This window comes from Marmota flaviventris, chromosome 3, assembly GCF_047511675.1.
Source record: "Marmota flaviventris isolate mMarFla1 chromosome 3, mMarFla1.hap1, whole genome shotgun sequence".
Classification (NCBI taxonomy): domain Eukaryota; kingdom Metazoa; phylum Chordata; class Mammalia; order Rodentia; family Sciuridae; genus Marmota; species Marmota flaviventris.
Genome location: NC_092500.1, coordinates 59,763,146 through 59,784,050, shown reverse-complemented (window position 1 = coordinate 59,784,050; position 20,905 = coordinate 59,763,146). Strand labels below are relative to the sequence as shown.

At 47.6% G+C, this 20,905-nt stretch overlaps 1 protein-coding gene across 1 annotated transcript; it reads left to right on the top strand.

Moving 5' to 3' along the window:
* Window positions 1-656: 656 nt before the first annotated feature.
* On the top strand, window positions 657-20,704 carry Erbb3 (erb-b2 receptor tyrosine kinase 3). The gene is made up of 29 exons (XM_027928686.2): window positions 657-737; window positions 1,397-1,661; window positions 5,098-5,249; window positions 6,044-6,230; window positions 6,916-7,041; window positions 7,671-7,736; window positions 7,880-7,998; window positions 8,104-8,245; window positions 8,643-8,756; window positions 8,852-8,972; window positions 11,204-11,277; window positions 11,452-11,542; window positions 11,797-12,002; window positions 12,210-12,342; window positions 12,737-12,827; window positions 13,046-13,200; window positions 13,564-13,617; window positions 13,853-13,988; window positions 14,961-15,080; window positions 15,415-15,513; window positions 15,719-15,904; window positions 16,067-16,222; window positions 16,468-16,543; window positions 16,717-16,863; window positions 16,963-17,060; window positions 17,153-17,341; window positions 17,487-17,558; window positions 17,763-18,069; window positions 18,246-20,704. Exons 2-29 carry the CDS (start codon window positions 1,580-1,582, stop codon window positions 18,770-18,772), a joined length of 4,026 nt encoding a protein of 1,341 aa, XP_027784487.2. The 5' UTR covers window positions 657-737; window positions 1,397-1,579; the 3' UTR covers window positions 18,773-20,704.
* Window positions 20,705-20,905: the final 201 nt, after the last annotated feature.

Genomic DNA, 20,905 nt, shown 5'->3' with positions numbered 1-20,905 from the left:
GAATTTTAGCCTCTAGTCTTGAGGTATGTGTGTGGTGGTAGTGGGTGTTTCTTCCTCAAGAATCCACGAGCGAACCTATCTCTGAAACTTGGGACGCAGGAGTATGGCAAATTCCAGGCCAGTTAGAAAACTTAGCGTGACTGTCTCAAAAAAAAAAAAAAAAAAAAAAAGTCTGGGAATGTAGCTCAGTGGTAGAACGCTTTTGTGGGCTCAATCCTGGGTTCAATCCCCAGTACCAGAGGGGCGGGGAGTCTATTGTTTTCCAAGTCTCTGGGGGAAAATAATTAGGCTTTCTGTTCAAGATCTTGTGAAGCCAATTTAAAGGATTTGAAATACAACGTCTTGTGGGGCTTCACTGTCGCGGGTTGTGCACAAGGGGGCGCCAGTCGGATTCCTTCGGGAACTAGCAGGGTTTGGGGCAAAAACCCCCGCGCGGCCGACAGCCTCAGTACTTGGATGCAGGAGCTGATGTAGGAGGTCCCAGGGGTTCATGCGTTTAGTGCACTCAGTCTCTGGTGACCTATTCGCGTTCCCCTTCACTACTCCCTTCTCTTTCCTTTCTCGCGCCTGGGAGGGTGCCAGAGACTGTGGTGGGGTCGGGCTGCCCATCTGGGTCCCTAAAAGAGCGGCGGAAACTTCAACCGCCCGGACGGCGCGGTCACACACACTCCAGAGTGGAAGGGGAGGCAGCTGTTCGCCCAGGCAGCCGTGAGGGGCAGCAGAGGGGACAGCGACAGGTGCGGGAGCCCTTCCCTGAGTCGAAGTGGGAAGGCGGGCTCTGGGGTCTGTTCCCAGGCTGAAAACCACCCCCCGCCTCCCAACCAAATCCCCCGGAGAGGCAGGGCCGGCGCCGGGTCTGGAGGAGGAAGCGGCCGGAGACAGTGCAATTTCACGCGGCCTCTGGGGCTCGGGTTCCCGGGCAGGGTGGATGAATTATGGGGCTTTGAGTCTCGGGGAAACTGAGGTGGACTGAGCGTGAGAGGGCGGGGGGTCCGACCCTCCCCACTCAAAAACACACAGAGAAATATTCACATTCAGAGAAAATCCCTCAAGTGACCCAACCGGCTAGGGGAGTTGAGTGATTTGGATAAGGGGCGAGGCCAACTTTCAGGGGGCCGGGCTTTAGAGCTCTCTCCCCAACCGCATTCAATGCCTTCCCCGAATTGGGGGCATTTCGAATCTCGATCTTCCCTTAGCCCAGCTCCTAAAGAAATTTTAGAGTGACACCCGGTTCGATCTGCTTGGCCGCGCTGCGGGTCGGTGGGGCGCGGGTGGCACGCTCTGGGCCGGCTGTCGGAGACTGCGGCAATCCCTACTCCAGCCTCGCACGGGAGGGGGCGCGGCCGTGACTCACCCCCTTCCCTCTACGTTCCCTCCCTCCCTCCCTCTCTCCCAGACTTACACCCTCCCCTGCCATCCCGCTCCGGACTTCGGCTCCGGCTCCGATTGCAGTTTGCAACCTCCTCCGCCGCCGCCGCCACCAATTCGCTGGCGGCTCAGGTGGCTGTCGCTTCGATGTCCTAGTCCAGGGACCCCCGGGCCGGACTCGGCTGGGCCCTCTTCGCTCTCCGCTGGAGTCATGAAGGCAAATCGGGCTCTGCAGGTGCTGGGTTTCCTTCTCAGCCTGGCCCGGGGCTCCGAGGTGGGCAACTCGCAGGCAGGTAAGTGGCGTGGGTGCACCAACTGGCTGGAATCTGGGAGCAGCCTGACCGAATGCGTGCAGACCCTGAGGGCAGGGGCGAGGGCAAAGGAGTGCCAGGCTGGGGGTGCGACCCTGAGTCTGCTGCGACCACCTGGGAGGGGTCGGTTAGGCTTGGGTTCTCGGCGTGGTGCGAACAGAGACTGCATTCCTGGACGGCTCACCCCTTCTTCTTCAGGGCGTCGCAGATCCTCTAATTGGTCTCCCCTGATAAGATTGATGTTGAAACAGTATTTCACACTTCTGAGGGGCTTTGCAGGGAGAAGAGCAGGATTCTCCTTTCTGTAAACATGGGAGCTGTTGTGGGTACGGTGGGCAGTGGTCCTTGGCGGAAGGGCCCCATCTTGATTTCTGGCACCCCTGGCTCTCACCCCACCCTGGGTTTCGTCAACCCCCAGTTTCGTTGTTTTGCCCACAGGGGCGGAGCTGTGGGAGGGTTGGAGGGGGTTGTTGTTTTCTGGTGTTGGAAAAACAGGAATGGCACCTCCTCTTCCTGGGGCCTGCCCTGGGGAGTACTGAGATTAACTACTGGGCCAAGTCCAGGTGACACCAGGGTGAGAGGCCCAACAGAGGCTGGCTGCCTGCTTATCCTCAACATAAAGCTGGCTAGACCCCAACTTGACCAACCTCTCTTTGTCAACACTTAGTCAATTCAACTAATATTTATTGAGCATCTACTATATACAGGGCCAGGTAGGGGAAATGTTGTAGGGGAAATGACATTCAGACTTTATTTCTGTTCACTTTTTCTCTTCCCTGAGGACCAAGTGGGTACTTTGCCTACTTCTGAACCTTCTGTCCTGGAAAGTCATTCCTAGGCCTTACTCCTATCCCTCTCTCATTCTGTTTATTGTCTAACTCCAGAGTCCTGGGTTACTCATCTCTATTCCTCTTCCCGGTCCCATACCATCTGAGCCCAACCATGTGAGGGTCTCTGGGACTATGGACACCTGAAGAGTGGTGGGATTAGAGTCTTGTTAGTCTCCCCCCTCCCCCCAGATCTCTGCTTGGGGTTTGGCACAGCTAGGGCCCCTTCCCCAGGGTGGGAGTGGGAGAAACCACCTGTGCTTCCCCCACAGTTGCTGGGCCTAAATTTAGCCCCTGGGATCTTGAGATGTGAACACTCCCTGCTGGTGGAGGGAGGTGGTCTGGGGACTGGAGTGGGAGGGGCCAGTGGAATGACTATCACTGTCCCATCCAGACCCCTGGAATCTTTAACCCCGAACCCAAGAGTCCCAGATTCTAGCTACCCTCCATAAGAGAGGCAGGAGGCAGACATGGTTGAGTCTTTACCCTTTATCTGGATCCTGTAGCCTCTGGGCATCCGGCCCTGTCTCAGGCCTTCTATAGCCCCTTTGTCCCTACTGTGATGGGGGTGGGGGACATCAGAGAGGAGGCCTCTGGTTGAGGGGGGGGGCTGGACATTCTTGTCTCCCACCCCCAATGTTTTCTACTAAAGGAGGGACACTGGCTCTCCTATGCTTTCCTGGTTCCTGGGTACAGCAGGGGTTTTTATAATTCCCTTCCTCCTGCCCTACTCCCCATGTTGCCTGGTTCCTCCCCAGAGTTGTTGTTTATACTCCCTTCCTGCCCAGGCCCTTTGCCCCCTGTGTGAAACATGGACTTTACCCTCAGGGTGTCAGACAACTGGGACTATAGAACTATTGCCTTCCACACACAGACATAAAGTCTGCATCCGAGCTGTGGGCAGGTGGGATGGATGCTGCCACCTGCAATACTTCCTGATAAGGATCCTAAGGGCAGACCAATGTCGATTTCTGGGCCAGCAGGGAAGCTGTGTTCACGTGTGTGTTTGTTGTGCTTGTACCCATGCACATATCACTTCCCTGTGAAGAAATCTTGGCTCCTCCCTTATCTGGGAAGAAGGGTTGGTGCCTTAACTTAGAAAAGGGGGTGTCCTTCCAGGAAGGGGGTTGGGGTGGGACTGTTCCAGAAATGACTAACCTTCCTAGTCTCTTTCAATTCAGTCCAAGGACCCTAGAATTCCCAGTCTCCTCTGGGACCTCCCTGCCTGTTTACTCCTCTTGGCTGAGACTAGCCCACCCCTTCCCTTCAAGGGGAGTGATAGGAAGAGGAACCCTCAAAGATCAAGTGGTCAGACTAGGGATGTATCTAGCAGGAGGCGTTGGAGCCTCTCAATCTCCCTCTCCTCTGTTTTGTACTCTTGCCTCCCACTGGGCTGCCACTGCCTCAGGGAAGGGTGGCTGGAACAGGTGGTATCTATTCCCCTACTCTCCACCCTCCACACCGGCCTTTCACTGAGCCAGAGAAAAGAGACAGGTATACATAAGGCTTCAGGGTCCAAGATTTCCCATTGCCCATTGTCTTTCATATTTACAAAGGAAAGTGAAAACCCAAGACTGCCTGCTAGGTGCTTGCACCCTTGTCTAGGCTGTCCTCCACTGTGTGGAGAGGAGTGCCACGTTGGAAGTCGGCTTAATGAAGCTCTTCTGACAATGAGATTGGTAGGAGGCTTGGGAGTGTGTGTGTGGCAGTGTCTTCTGCTGTTTCCCTCCAGGCTTCTCTGTATTTAGGGCTGGAAAGGGATGCTGAGTGAGTGGAATATATTGGGATAGGGGAAGGGAGTGAGAAGGGAAGCCAGAGTTTGGGAGGAGGGAAGCTGCCAGCTTCTTATCTTCCAGCTTTAAAGACAAAGCTGCCATTGACCCCACCACCATCACCAGCAGAGCTCCCCCCTATAGTGAGGTCACTTGTCTGAGCCCAAAGCTCCAGGGTGGAGGGGTATGTGTGAAGGGGGGTGCAAACTCTGCAGAGGACCGGCATCTGGGACAGGGTGGGGCAGCCCCCTCCTCCTGGATAGAATTGCTTCATTGTGGGCTGAACTGTGGCCCCGGGCACTGCCCCCACCTCTGCCCCCATCCCACCCTCAGTAGACACAATAGGGGCTGTGTGCTAACCCCAAAGAGATATTTATTCCAGGACCTAGAGAGAGGCAGGACAGGGGTAGAAAAGTCAGTGGCCTGGTTGAGGGGGAGAGGAGGGTAATCAAAGTTGTGGTCCTTGCCTAACTTCTCCCTCCAGGAGGGGAACAGTCCCTTATGTCTTCCTTCTGGATTAACCCTTTTGTACCCAAAGTAGAACCTGAAAAAGACTTCCAGAGGGCCCTGGTAGAAAAAGAAAATCTTGTCAACTTTCCATTCAGGGGATGGTGAGGGCATTCTGAAAAGGGAGGAGACTCTTAGGCCATGATTGGCACCTCTGTCTGTCCCTAGTAGGAAGAGTCAGCGGCAGCTGCCTTTTGATCCTTCTTTAATGTTACTAGAAGAGGGCAACCAAAGGAGTGTTGTTGGGGGATGGCAGATGGGACTGAAAACTTTGTATCCAGCCCTCTGCCACTTTTCCTCTGTTTTGAATAGTGTGTCCCGGGACCCTGAATGGGCTGAGTGTGACTGGTGATGCTGAGAACCAATACCAGACACTACACAAGCTCTATGAGCGATGTGAGGTGGTGATGGGGAACCTTGAGATTGTGCTCACAGGACACAATGCTGACCTCAGCTTCTTACAGGTGAGAGTGTCTGATCCCTTCTTCAACCTGTTCTCCCTTATTCTGTACAAAGGAGACTCCTTCCCTCCTTTAGGACAATCCTTTGCTGAGTTTAGCATTCTTAAGACTCAGTGGTAAGTCCTAAGATTCAAAGCTATGTAATTTTGGAGACAGTGGCTGGAATCTGGGACCTCTGATCTGAAGGCTGTAGCCAAGGATGTGTAGGTACTGGCCATTAGGCAGGGACAGGGGCAGATGGTGGTACAAAGTAATTAGGGACTAATACAGGGAGACACTTAAGGACCTGAGGACCCAGAGGCACTTGGAGAGATGGGGAAGGGACTAAGCCAGGACCCTCCTCCCTAGTATGAGGAGGTCTGAGAAGAATAGGGTAGCAAACTTGAATTCCTCAGTTATTTTTACTGCCTTTTTCACTAACCAAAATGACACAGTAATGTGACATAGCTTACCCCCTACTCCAGAATAGGAATTCAAAGAGGTCAGGCACAATGGCACATGCTGTAATCCCAGCTACTCATGTGGCTGAGGCAGGACAATCACTTAAGCCTGGGAGGCCAACCTGGGCAATGAGTTAAGGATGCCAGAGTGGGGGTAGGGGTGTGGCTCAGAGATAGAGTGCTTGCCTAACATGTGTTATATCATGTGTTATAACATGTGTTATATCCCTGTGTTACATCCCCAGCACTGAAACAAAAAAGAAGAGTTAGGGATTTCTTAATTCCTGAAGGAGGGAAAGGGGACTAAGTTCTTTTGCTCCATTGTCTCTCTCATTGACATAATCTGCCCTCTCACAGTGGATCCGAGAGGTGACAGGCTATGTCCTTGTGGCCATGAATGAATTTTCTACTCTACCATTGCCCAACCTCCGAGTGGTGAGAGGGACCCAGGTCTATGATGGGAAGTTCGCCATCTTCGTCATGTTGAACTACAACACCAACTCTAGCCACGCTCTGCGCCAGCTCCGCTTCACTCAGCTCACCGGTCAGTTCCTGATGATTCCTTCTGGCCTTGCCCTCAGCCATCCTGCTGGCAGGCACCTCCTTGATGATGACCCAAGACTCCTCACTCTAAGTGCTCTTTCTAAGATGCTCAACACCTTGACCAGTATGGTCTAAAGACTCTCCATTCATTAAGTAGAGGATTCCAGTAGGAAGCTCAGGGCATCTGTTCAGGAGAGTGGGTCCTTATGTCATGGTGGGGCTGGAGTTGGAGCTGGGTTTATTACCCATGCCTTTTGTTGCAAAGTACAGTGTACCTTGATACGCCTCCTTCCCTGGAATCCTACCTTTAGTCCCTCTCCAATCCCCACAAGATGGAGGACTGTAGGGATTAAATACCATCAGGCAACCTTCTACTCTCCCTGTCCCAGTCAGTTGGAAAACACTCTGGTAGGCCCGGGGGGAGGGGGCATTGAGTCAGAGATGTCCTTTCTTTTCCTTCCCCTCCTCCACTGGCTAAACCGGATCTGGACAGGTGTCTGAAGAGGCGGGAGTTTCTTTGGCCTGACTCCTCCTCTTAGAAGGCAAGCCTTTCCTGCAGTGAAGGATCTGATTGGACTGTCTGCCGTGTTTCCCCTGCTCCCGGGTCCCTGGTGTCCTTTTGGACTTGGAGGTAGGGAAAAGGAATACTGTATTCCTTAGCTTGTCACTTCTTTTCCCTACCTCAGAGATTCTGTCAGGGGGCGTTTATATTGAGAAGAATGATAAGCTTTGCCACATGGACACAATTAACTGGAGGGACATCGTGAGAGACCGAGATGCTGAGATAGTGGTGAAGGACAATGGCAGAAACTGTGAGTGGCTATGATCAAGGCTATGATCCTGTCCCACCAAATCAATGACTCTTTTCCCATGTTCATTACATCCCTAGTCTGAACCTGCCCCTCCACTAAACAGTCACCTTAAGCCCTAGGCCCAAAAGCCTGTCAGAAGATACCAGGTCAGTCTCCTGGAATCCAAACCACAGAAGCAGTGTATTAGGAAAGGGGGCCAAAATCTCCGGGTACTAATCAGGGAAGCCAGGTCTTTGCACTGCACATCCATTACTCTTTCTGATCTAAGATCTCCCTGCCTACACTGACCAGAATCTAGTACTCCCTGTTCATTCACAGGGACAATTTCTGCTGGGTTCAGTTTGCCCAGAAAGAACTGAGTTCCTGGGTTGGGGTTGGGGCAGAGCTTGGCATTTGCCCCAGTCCCTCCCATTCAGCTGCCCAGTGGGCGGTGTGGAGGCGGGGGCTCCACCCATTGTTGACAGGTTCACTTGAGCCCAGCCCTGCTCTCCAAGGGCGGGGAGGGACACTGCCCTGACTTTTGCTTCCCGGGATTGAGGTGCCTGTGTGCTGACATCATACCCTGTTGATTCAAGCAAGCAAGCCTATCTTAGACCTGACAGCCCCTGCGTTCTCTTCCTTCCCATCAGGTCTCCCCTGTCATGAGGTCTGCAAAGGGCGATGTTGGGGTCCTGGACCAGAAGACTGCCAGACATGTGGGTTTGAATTTCCCTCTAAAAACTTCAAGTTTCATATTCCTGCCTACCCAAGCCTGTGTCAGTCTGAGGGTAGGAATGGACTAAGGGTTCAGAATTCAATCCAAAGAGTCCTGACAGCCATGCTTTCTCTTCTTCCATAGTAACCAAGACCATCTGTGCCCCTCAATGTAATGGCCACTGCTTTGGGCCCAACCCCAACCAGTGCTGTCATGATGAGTGTGCAGGGGGCTGCTCAGGCCCTCAGGACACTGACTGCTTTGTACGTATTCACTCTGTGTGCCTGGGTTCTGAAATGGGGATGTGGGTTTGGGGGAGGAAATAGGGTACTGTGTATGTGCCACAAATTTTCAATCTGTGTTCTTAGGCCTGCCGACACTTCAATGACAGTGGAGCCTGTGTGCCCCGGTGCCCACAGCCCCTTGTGTACAACAAGCTAACTTTCCAGCTGGAACCCAATCCTCACACCAAGTACCAGTATGGAGGAGTTTGTGTAGCCAGTTGTCCTCGTAAGTGACAGGAAGGAACAAGGATAGTGGATGCAGGTTTTTAGACATACTTTTGAGAGTCAAAATGGACTGAGTTAGGTGACAAATAGGAAACCTAGACAGTAAATGGTTGTGATCACTAACTTCCCCCATGAGTGACCTCTGTGTCCTATCCTCCTAGCAACTATGGCCTTTAGCAGCAACAAAGAGCAGACTTCATTGTTCCATCTGCATGACCTCCAGCTATGGCCCTTAGGAGCTGCATAGAGCAAAAGGACTTTCTAATCTATAGGATAGCACTTAAGAAACCTAAAATGGGGCAAATTTAGTGCAGAGCAGAGCAAGGACTCAGAGGAGGCATTCCATTGGTATGTTGGCAGTGTTCCCCGCTCATCTTTAGTGGTGCCTTCTTCTCTAGATAACTTTGTGGTGGATCAGACCTCCTGTGTCAGAGCATGTCCTCCTGACAAGATGGAAGTAGATAAAAATGGGCTGAAGATATGTGAGCCTTGTGGTGGGCTATGCCCTAAGGGTGAGTAGGAGATGGTAAGAAATTATGACGAGACATCCTTTTCTCTGAGACTAGTCAGGCCACCTCCCTTCACTGAGCTTCTTTTGTATTTGCAGCCTGTGAGGGGACAGGCTCTGGGAGCCGCTTCCAGACTGTGGACTCCAGCAACATCGATGGGTTTGTGAATTGCACCAAGATCCTGGGCAACCTGGACTTTCTTATCACTGGCCTCAATGGGTTAGTAGAGATTGTGCCTTCTCTCCCCAGGTCCTATCCCAACCACCCACACAGTTCATTTAATCAGCCTAAACCTTCCCTATGTAGAGCTGATCAGGAATGTAAGTCATAAAACTTTAGCAGTGGTAAAGGAACTGAGAGAATGCTGAACTCAACCTCCTATCCTGGGCTTGAATCCCCTCAGGGAACATCCTTTAGCAATCCAGTGTCACTCTGAGGACTGATGCTGTACAGGGACAGTGTCTAAAAGTTTGTCTTTCAATTTCAGATAGAAATATGCTGTTCTTGGGTTGGGGATGTGGCTCAAGCGGTAGCGCGTTCGCCTGGCATGCGCGGGGCGCTGGGTTTGATCCTCAGCACCACATAAAAATAAAATAAAATAAAGAGTTGTGTTCACTGGGTGGGGGGGAAGAAATATGCTGTTCTAGCTCTTTTCTCTAGTTCTCCTCCTTGGAACAACAAAGGGCAAAGGGACTTTCTGATCCATAGGTTAGCACTTAAACTGTGTATGTAGGAATGGGATGGGGAAGACTATAGCCACCTGCTGTTTTCACTTTTTACTTGTACATAATTTTAGATCTACACTGCAGTTGCAAGAATGATATATTTTCTATACACTCTTTATTCACATTACCCGAATGTTAACATACCACACATGATTTTATCATTCCTCTCTACTCATACATACTACTCAAGAGTATTGTGTTTCTGAACCACTGGAGGGTGAAGCTTCAGACATATGCTCCCTTAACTCTGTTATATTTCAGTGTGTATTCTTTGAAAACAATAACATTTCTTTTCTTTTGGTACTAGGGATTGAACCCAGGGCCTTGCACCTGCTAAGTGTTTGTTCTACCATTGAGTTACACCCGCCCTAAGAACATTTTTTATCTAACCAAAGTGTAGTTGTATGTAAATAAAAAAATTAATATTGAGGCTGGGTGCTGTGGTGCATGCCTGTAATCCCAACAGTACAGACTGAAGCAGGGGGATCATAAATTTGAGACCAGCCTTGGCAATTTAGCGAGACCCTGTCTCCCCCTCAAAATTAAAAGGCCTAGGGGAGTAGCAGTGTTAGAGTGTCCCTGAGGTCAAACCCCAGTACCACAACTCCCCAAGAAAAACCCAAAATAAACAAAAAACATTGTAATCAAATATTATCTAGTTTATAGACCTTTCTCAGAATCCACTAATTGTTCTACTAATGTCCTACATACAGTTACTATGTCTCTTTAATCTCCTTTAATCTATAATAGTTCCTCAGTTTTTGCTTATCTTTCATGACATTGACATTGTTGATGAGTACAGGTCAGGTAACTAGTATAATATTTTTCAATTTGGATTTGTTGGATGTATCCTCATTCTTTTTTTTTTTCCTTCTTTCTTTTTTTGGTGGCATGGATCTAATTATTCTGGGCCTCACACATGCTAGACAAGGGTTCTATCATTGAGCTATATATCCCTAGCCAAATTAGGCATTTTTGATAGCCGTATCTCAGATGTTGTATTTGTGGTACATCATATCAAGGATACAAAGGATGTTGTTGATTTGTTCCATTGCTGATGATAATCTTCCTAACTTGGGTAAGGAGATATCTAATAGTTTTTTCCACTATAATTACTATTATGCCCCTTTGCAATTAATATATTAAGAGACATTTGCTTGAATAATTATTATGCCTAAGGATGATAAATTAATTCTCTTATTCCTTCTGCATTTATTCATTGGCATTCTAGAATTAGGAAGAGTCTCTCCTTCCTATTTATTTATTTATTTAATGGTGCTAGGTATTGAACCCAGACCCTTGTACCTGCTAGGCAAGTGTTCCAGCTACACTCCCAACCCTGATTTATTTTATCAGTGTGGATACTTAATATTCAATTGTTTATGAACCTTTACAGTCATTATTTATTTTATTGTTCGGGTGTCCTTTCCTTTGGCCATTGGGAGCCCTTTCAAGCTGGCTCCCTGCTCTTTGCATGGGTATCCTGCATTCTTTGAGCACTTCCTTTCTTTTCTAGCACAAGGTCTGTAGGCTCAGATTATATTTTCCCTGCTGAAATCTTTTCTTCAAAGAGCCCTGTTTTATTTGGGTAGAAAATGGCTTTTAGAAATCAAGTTCAGTTGGGTTAGGGGTGAGTTCAGTGGTAGAGCACTTGCCTAGCAAGTGTACTCCTTACTACCGAGTTATATCTCCACCTTATTGACCAATTTTTACTGTTCTCCCCAGAGATCCCTGGCACAAGATCCCTGCACTGGACCCTGAGAAGCTCAATGTCTTCCGGACAGTACGAGAGATCACAGGTGAGTGGGAGAAGAAGCTGCCTTCTCTTGGAGGAATAGATGAACCATTGGTAAAAACTGCTGTGTATCTGCTTGAGAAAATCATGTCCCAAGGAATAGACGAGGGGCCAAAAGAACTACAAAAGAGGAAGGGGAGATGGCTCCTTGCTCATATGCGTTTCTTTAATCCCTCAGGTTACCTGAACATCCAGTCTTGGCCTCCTCACATGCATAACTTCAGTGTTTTTTCCAACCTGACAACCATTGGAGGCAGAAGCCTTTACAAGTGAGTAAGGGGTTTGGAGGTGGTAGCAGCTCCAGAAAGTTGAGTAATCTTTTTAAAAATATACAGTAACGTCTCATGCAGCAGGCCCAAAGGTTCTCCAAATTTGATGGGGAAAGGGGAAAAAGGAAAAGGAGGGAGATTTCCTTTGTGGGTCTGACTAACCCAGAACAGATTTGTTGAATGAAAAATGAATCCTCTACATGTTTAATTTTCCATTTGTAGTCTGCCCTCTCATCCTGTCTCCTTATTCTCAGCCGGGGCTTCTCATTATTGATTATGAAGAACTTGAATGTCACATCTCTGGGCCTGCGATCCCTAAAGGAAATTAGTGCTGGGCGTATCTACATAAGTGCCAATCGGCAGCTCTGCTACCATCACTCTCTGAACTGGACCAGGCTGCTTCGGGGGCCTGCAGAAGAAAGACTAGACATCAAGCATAATCGGCCCCGCAGAGACTGTGGTGAGGGAAAAGGCCCAGTGGGTGGTGAGAATAAGGAGTCAGGAAGGCAAGGATGTAAGGACTATTCTGTCCCAGATGGGGTAGTAGTGTTGGGGGATGGAACCAAAGAGAAGGGGGGTGTTAGGCTAGAAATAATGAGGAAGGATTCAGGAGGGGGCTTTCCAGAAGTCATCAGACTCCTCTCCTAATTTATCCCTTCTTTTCCAGTGGCAGAGGGCAAAGTGTGTGACCCACTGTGCTCCTCTGGAGGATGCTGGGGCCCAGGCCCTGGTCAATGCTTATCCTGTCGAAACTACAGCCGAGGGGGTGTCTGTGTGACCCACTGCAACTTTCTAAATGGGTACAGTGAGGGGAGGCAGTCAAGAAGGGATGGGGTGTGCTGGGCACTGTGGTATATGCCTATAATCCCTATGACTTGGGAAGCTGAGACAGGCAGTTTGCAAGTTCAAAGCCAGCCTCAGCCACTTAGTGAGGCCCTAAGCAATTCAGTGACACCCTGTCTCAAAATGAAAAATAAAAAGGGCTGGGAATGTGGGCACTGGGCACTTACCCACTGGATGGTTCAATCCTCTATACACCCCCTGCAAAAAAAGGGGTTGGGTAGGCCTGGGATGTAGCTGTCCAGGTGGCACCTGACAGCCTTGGTGGCAATGAAGTAGGAGATCCTCATGCAAGATCAGGGAATTAAATTCAGGACTTGGAAGTGACCCCTCTTCCTTTATCCCTCACTGCAGGGAGCCTCGTGAGTTTGCCCAGGAGGCTGAATGCTTCTCCTGCCACCCGGAATGCCAACCCATGGAGGGCATTGCCACATGCAATGGCTCGGTATAGTACCTCTAAGGGAGACAGGGAAGGGCAAGACTTAGAGTGTCCAAGGAATGATATGTTCAAATTCCCATCATGGCATAAAGAGACCAGACAATGATAGAGTATGTGGAGGATCCTGTAAATACATCTGAATGGCTGGGTTGGTTCTTGCTAGAAGGTATGGAATTAACATTAGGATCCCATTCTAAGATCCTGACCTTCTCTCTTCTACCCAGGGCTCTGATGCTTGTGCCCAGTGTGCCCATTTTCGAGATGGGCCCCACTGTGTGAGCAGCTGCCCTCATGGAGTCCTAGGTGCTAAGGGCCCCATCTACAAATACCCGGATGTTCAGAATGAATGTCGGCCCTGCCATGAGAACTGCACCCAGGGGTCAGTGATGGGATGATAAGAAGAGGGGGTCAGGGAAAAGGGTAGAAGCACAGATCTAGGGTAAGTGGAATAGAAGTAAGACAGGGACTGTGATTTAAGAATCACTCCCAGCTCTGTAGTAATGGATTGGAGGAAGAAGGCAAACTCAGTTTTAGGAACCTGGAATAACCTCAGCTCTGGGTCATTTAAGGGAGGATTGGAGAGGGCTGGTAAGCTGAAGATGGAGACTGAGTCTTGGGATAGACTTTGGAGCCCAGGATGGGATCCCATAGTAGGTTCTGAAATAAGCTTTTAATGTTAAGCTGTTGGATTTAAGTCTCTGTTGTCCAAGTGCCTATCTAAGATGGTGATTTTCTTCTCTAGGTGTAAGGGACCAGAGCTAAAAGATTGTTTAGGCCAAACACTGGTGCTGATCAGGTAAGATGGGCTTGGAGATTTTGGAAGCTGGTATATTTGGGAGAGAAACTAGGGAGAGAGGGTGGTTAACTTGAGTTGGGGAGAGCCAAGATTTAGGTTAACCCCTTCATTGCTCAAGAATATATGTATATGTAAATGTTAACTTGCTCCAGATTTGCACTATACCTTTAACACAAATATAGATGACGTTTGTGAGGGAGATGTAAATACACCTAGGTTTCTTTGTATTCCATAGCAAAACCCATCTGGCAATGGCTTTGACAGTAGGATTGGCAGTGATTTTCCTGATTCTGGGTGGCACTTTTTTGTATTGGCGTGGGCGCCGGATTCAGAATAAAAGGGCTATGAGACGCTATTTGGAACGGGGTGAGGTGAGTATTTAGCTTAATTTTGAGAGGTACCCAGGGATAAATGATGGGATGAGGCTTTCCTCTTCTTTCTCTGGAGATTTAATCCCTTTCTTCAAGGAAATAGTATGGTCCACTAGAAAGAACACTGGGAATTGGGAGGCTTACATTATATTTCTGATTTTGCCATTAATTTGCCATATGAGGAGCTGGGTACAGTGGTGCATGCCTGTAATCCCAACTACTTAGGAAGTTGAGATAGAGGCTTCTAAAGTTCAAGGTTATCCCAGGCAACCTAGCAAGACCCTTGCTCAAAATAAAAAAGGGTTGGGGCTATAGCTCAGTGGTAGAACATCCCTGGGTTCAATCCCCAGTACTATACACACACACACAAAGATAATATTTTGCTATGTGACTTTGAAGAAGTTATGTGCCTTCTCTGTGCCTCAGTTTAAGAACCTATACAGAGAAATTAACATTCTTCTTTCTAGGATGGGTGAAAGGGGATAATGTATGTGAAAATGCTTTCCAAAGCCAGAACATTGTGTAAAAGACCCTTAAGGTGATAGTATGACTAAGTTTCCTCAGCCCCCTCCTACTATTCTCTCAAAGGGGAAACCCAAACTGCTTGACTCCTGATTTAAAAAGCAAAAACAGGGGCTGGGATTGTGGCTCAGCAGTAAAATGCTCGTCTAGCATGTGCGAGGCCCTGGGTTTGATCCTCAGCGCCACATATAAATAAATAAAATAAAGGTATTGTGTCCAACTACAACTAAAAAATAAATATTAAAAAAAAAAGCACAAAAAACTTCCTCAATTCTCAGGGCCTATTATTCCTCAATCTGCTTATGATGTTTCCCAGGACTAATGACTATTCCTCTTCCTGCCCTTAGTTCATTGGGCTCTGCTGCCTTTAGTATCCATCTATGGGGAGCAGGTAGGAGAGGGACATGAGACTGGGCTTTCCTGAGAAACTCCTTCCCATCCACTCCTCAGAGTATAGAGCCTCTGGATCCCAGTGAGAAAGCTAACAAAGTCTTCGCCAGAATCTTCAAAGAGACAGAGCTGAGGAAGCTTAAAGTACTCGGTTCAGGTGTCTTTGGAACAGTGCACAAAGTGAGTGACCTACAGAAGTATGGGGAGGTGGAAAAAGGATCTAGGGCAGAGGGAAGAAAGATTTTGGCAAAGGATTTCCTTACCTGGTGTGGTGGCACATATCTATAAACCCAGTGAGATGGGAGGCTGAAACAGAAGGATTGCAAGTTGGAGACCAGTGTTGCCAACTTAGTGAGACCCTGTCTCAAAATAAAAAATAAAAAGCGCTGGGAATGTAGCTCAGTGGTAGAGCACACCTGAGTTCAATCCCCAGTACTACCAAAGGGGAAAAAAAAATTCTGGAAAAGGACTGACCTGGGGAAAATGACTTTGACTCCCACCCTTAACTTTCCAGGGAGTATGGATCCCCGAAGGTGAATCAATCAAGATTCCAGTTTGCATTAAAGTCATTGAGGACAAGAGTGGACGGCAAAGTTTCCAAGATGTAACAGATGTAAGTGAAGGAAGGGGATTCTGTATGCCACTAGGAGAGAGGACAATATTACATATAGTCATATAGAATCAGAGTCCTGTGTTAGCAGATACCATGTTAACCATGCTACAATATTTGGCTTTAGGGAAAATCATGGTCTGGGTGTGTGTGTTGAGTATACATGAACCTGTTTGTTCCCTGGATAAACACCTCTTGTATTTTGTAGCATATGCTGGCCATTGGCAGCCTAGACCATGCACACATTGTTCGGTTGCTGGGACTATGCCCAGGGTCATCTCTGCAACTTGTCACTCAGTACTTGCCTCTGGGTTCCCTACTGGATCATGTGAGACAACACCGGGGAGCACTGGGGCCACAGCTGCTACTCAACTGGGGAGTACAAATTGCCAAGGTGAGAGGGGCATGGAATATTTGTATAATAACTGCCAAGCTGGAGGTAGTCAGGAAGGGTCGGGAAGTCTGACGTTTTTAAGTTGTGAGAGGGCCTTCAGAGTTTAGAGGGGATTCTCAAAAACTGACTCCCCAATCCTTAGATTATTTCTTTCTCCTGCAGGGTATGTACTACCTTGAGGAACATGGTATGGTGCACAGGAACCTGGCTGCCCGAAATGTGTTACTCAAGTCACCCAGTCAGGTTCAAGTGGCAGATTTTGGTGTGGCTGACCTGCTGCCACCTGATGATAAGCAGCTCTTACACAGTGAGGCCAAGGTGAGGTGACACAATGGCTGGGAAAGGAGGTGGGGTGGAGTGAAGCAAGGGGAAAGGGAGCAGTCAGTGGTCTCTTTCTGAGGTAAGCAAATACTTTATGGTGAATTCAAGGAGAGGAAACTGGAGATGCCAGAAATTTAAGTTCAGAGAGCAACAAAGAAAAAATATGATAGATAACTTGGGGCTTGGAAATGCTAAGAGATTTATGGAAATCAACTGGTGGCACCTTTATCTTTAATCCTCAGACTCCAATTAAGTGGATGGCCCTTGAGAGTATCCACTTTGGGAAATACACACACCAGAGTGACGTCTGGAGCTATGGTCAGTGCATCTGGGTGACCTCTATATAAAATCCACAACTGCCTTTTGAGTCACCTCCTCTTATAAACTATAAGCCTTTCAGATCCTTGTATCAGATCAAGTTCTGCCTTCCCTTTACATCGTGCCCATGTCTACTGTTTTTGTACTGACTAGTCAATTTTTTCCTGTACCAGGTGTGACAGTTTGGGAGTTGATGACCTTTGGGGCAGAGCCCTATGCAGGGCTCCGACTGGCTGAAGTACCAGACCTGCTAGAGAAGGGGGAGCGGTTAGCACAGCCCCAGATCTGCACCATTGATGTCTACATGGTTATGGTCAAGTGTGAGTTACCTGTTGACCTCAGCCATTTCTGACTTCCCTCCCTATTCCTCTATGGCTGTATTCCCTTTTCTCATACTACCTGCTCCATCTTACCCCCAGGTTGGATGATTGATGAGAATATTCGCCCAACCTTTAAAGAACTAGCCAATGAGTTTACCAGGATGGCCCGTGATCCACCAAGGTATCTTGTCATAAAGGTGAGTAGGGACTAGGAGATTTCAAGGACATTTAGAGAAAAGAGAACTTGGCTGGAACCTGGATCAACCGTAACAATCACCTTCCCCTATAGAGAGAGAGTGGACCTGGAATACCACCTGGGGCGGAGGCCCCTGCTTTGTCAAACAAGGAACTGGAGGAAGTAGAGTTGGAGCCAGAACTTGACCTAGACCTAGACTTGGAGGCAGAGGAGGACAGCCTGGCAACCACACTGGGCTCTGCCCTCAGCCTACCAGTTGGAACACTTAGTCGGCCACGTGGGGTAAGACACCTTCTAATTGCCCAAGATACTGTGTGCCCTGAGCCCTCATTAACCACATAGATACCAGATTAACTAATCAAAGGATCCTATGGTAAAAATAGATTTCTCTCTTCATTTTAACCTTTCATTAGTTTTTTCATTCTAGAGCCAGAGCCTTTTAAGTCCATCATCTGGATACATGCCCATGAATCAGAGTAACCTTGGGGAGGCTTGCCAGGTAAGGTCTGCTGCCGAGGGGCAGGGTGGCAGAGTCTTAGGGATTTGATAGGGTTGATAGGGGTAGTGTGGGAGACATTAGAAACCTTTAAGGTTGAATCTGTATCCTGAAAAAATGAAGGAACTGAACATCCTAACCTTCTAAACAAACATCTCTTCTTTCCTCATCTTTGTATAAATCTCCTTATATTATTTTCCTCCTTAGGATTCTACAGCTTGTGGGGGAAATGATTGGTGTCCCCGTCCAGTCTCTCTGCACCCAGTGCCACGAGCACGCCTGGCATCAGAGTCATCAGAGGGCCATGTGACAGGATCTGAGGTTGAGTTCACAGAGAAGGTGTCAATGTGTAGAAGCCGGAGCAGGAGCCGGAGCCGGAGCCCACGGCCACGTGGAGATAGCGCCTACCATTCCCAGCGCCATAGCCTGCTTACTCCTGTCACCCCACTCTCCCCACCAGGGGTAGAAGAAGAGGATATCAATGGTTATGTCATGCCAGATACACACCTCAAAGGTGCCTGACTTTTCCATGGCTTTCCTCAAATCTTCCTCTAATCCTTTATCAGAGGTCCTGTTAATTCTTTCTCTTCTCTGATCACATCCCTCTCTATTCATTTTTTCTAATTTACCCTACCCATTTCTGCCCATTGCCATGAAGTTCACATTCCTGTTCTTTCTTCTCAATCCTAGGTACTTCTTCCTCCCGGGAAGGCACTCTTTCTTCAGTGGGTCTCAGTTCTGTCCTGGGTACTGAAGAAGAAGATGAAGATGAGGAGTATGAATACATGAACCGGAAGAGAAGGCGCAGTCCATCTTGTCCTCCTAGGCCTGGTTCCCTTGAGGAGCTGGGTTATGAGTACATGGATGTGGGATCAGACCTTAGTGCCTCGCTGGGCAGCACACAGAGTTGCCCACTCCACCCTGTGCCCATCATGCCTACTGCTGGCACAACTCCAGATGAAGACTATGAATATATGAATCGGCGGCGTGGTGGAAGTGGTCCAGGTGGGGAATATGCAACCATGGGGGCCTGTCCAGCATCTGAACAAGGGTATGAAGAAATGAGAGCTTTCCAGGGACCTGGACACCAAACTCCTCATGTTCGTTATGCCCGCCTCAAAACTCTACGTAGCTTAGAAGCTACTGACTCCGCTTTTGATAATCCCGATTATTGGCATAGCAGGCTTTTCCCTAAGGCTAATGCCCAGAGAACATAACCTCTGCTCCCTGAGACATTCAAGGAGCATTTGATGGCAGCTAGTGCCTCTAGAGGGTACCCCTCTTCTCTGTACTCCCTCTCCCCTTTTCAGCCCTATTTCTCCAGTCATAGACAATTCCATTCAACCCTTTGGAGGCTTTTAAAGACTTTGACACAAAAATTTTGTGGTATGTACCTGGCTGTGCACTTTCTTCTCTTTCCCAACCCCAGGAAAGAAGAAGGTTTTCCTATTTTGTGTGCTTTTCCAATCCCATTCCTCAGCTTCCTCAGGGGGAACACCCTGGAGATATGAAGGATCACTCCCCTGGTCCCTTTCTCTCAGGCTCTTACTTATTTGGATTAGACTGTTATGTGTGCTTTTACTTCCCATCAGACTGTCCTAAGGAAAAGATAGGGGGAAACCTGGAAGAGGAAAGTAAATTTTTGGTTTATGACTCTTAAGCCTCTGGAAAGACTGGGAAGCTTAAAATTTTGTGGAATGAAGAAACAGGAGATACTACTATCAATTGAGCATTTATTATGAGCCAATCATCATGCTAAACTTTGCCTACATTATCTCACATAATCCTTTTGAATCATTACAATTTTGTAAGGTAGATTTTATCTCACTTTACTTATATAGTAGTTCCATCAGGTACTCTAGTGAAACTGGGAGTAGGTAGTAGCATACCTGTAATCCAAGTAACTCAGGAGGCTGAAGCAGGAGGATCACAAGTTTGAGGCCAGCCTGGACAATTTAGTGATACCGTCTCAAACAAAATGAAAAGGTCTGGGGATATAGCTCAACAATAGAATACCTCTGGGTTCAATCCTTAGTACCAAAACCAACAACAACTTAAAACCCAGTCAATTCCTGAAAATGCAAATAGTACCAAGCCCTATAATTTAATGCCTTTTCCATCTTAACTAAGCATTTATGCATTATGGCCATAAGTTTTGCAGTTGGAAGCATGACAGCAAAACTAGTACTAATTTCCTTTCCCCTTTCACAATTTCAGATAGTTATGTTCTTACCATGAATCTTAGCAACCTTAGCATATTATTCTTTTTCTTTCCTTATTGAGGACTTTCATCTTTTCATTTTAAAGGAAGTCTTTTATGGCTTCTATTTGGCATGTCTGAATTATTAGCACCACAGCTCTTGTGCTTTGGGGCTATTATTAAGTAAAATAAGGGTAAACAATCACTGTGATACTACAAAAGTCTAATGGAGGACTGCTAAGTGACAAAGGGGCAGGTAGCCTATACTGTGTGTGGATACACTGGGCAAAGGGGTGATTCACCTCTCAGGACAGCAGGATGGTGTGCAATTACATCATGCAACTCAGAATGGTGTACAGTTTATATAAATTATTTTCCATTTATCATCTTCAACCTGTAATTGACTACAGATAATGAAATTGCAGAAAGAAAAACCGTAAGTGGGGACTGAGCTTTGAAGAAATTAATGAAGCAGCAGATGGAAGATTCAAAATTTTTCAGTCCCAGTGCATTTCACTCTTATAAGGTGTCAAGGAAAACTGTATGATGGAGCCCTTGTAAAAGGCATTGTTTTCTTGGTTTTGCACTGAATTAAACCCAACCCCAATAGCCACATCCTCATTCTACACTCAGATTTGTGCTTTCAGGAAGTGTGTATGCATGGCGCGGCGGGCTCAGAAAGAAATACAACTGGACACTTTGTGTAGACCATAGCTCATTTGTGTTGTCAATTATCTCCACTCCTTATGAACTGATTCACAAAGGTCTCCAAGACGCACTTTCAGGAGCTATTCTGATCCAGTAATGAGAAGCTTTCAGGTGGAACATAAAGAAGTCCTATCTTCAGACCTCTGTCCTCTTAGATGGGACTGGGGAAAAATGTTGTATCAGTGAAGTTTTTTGTTTTGTTTTTATACATGTCTGAATAAAAATGCCCAAGTTTTTTCAACTTCCTGTTTGTCAAATGAAAACTTTGTAAGATAAGAAAGCATTCCTTTTCTTTGCTCCTCAGAAGTGAATAGCTGCTTTTCTCTGTCTCCAGACATTCCTACTCTATCCCATCCAACTTTCTCCAATACCATTTTTATTTGTATTCCTTTAAAGCAATCATGGAGGACAGTCTTTTTTTTTTTTTTAAGGGTTTTACTAG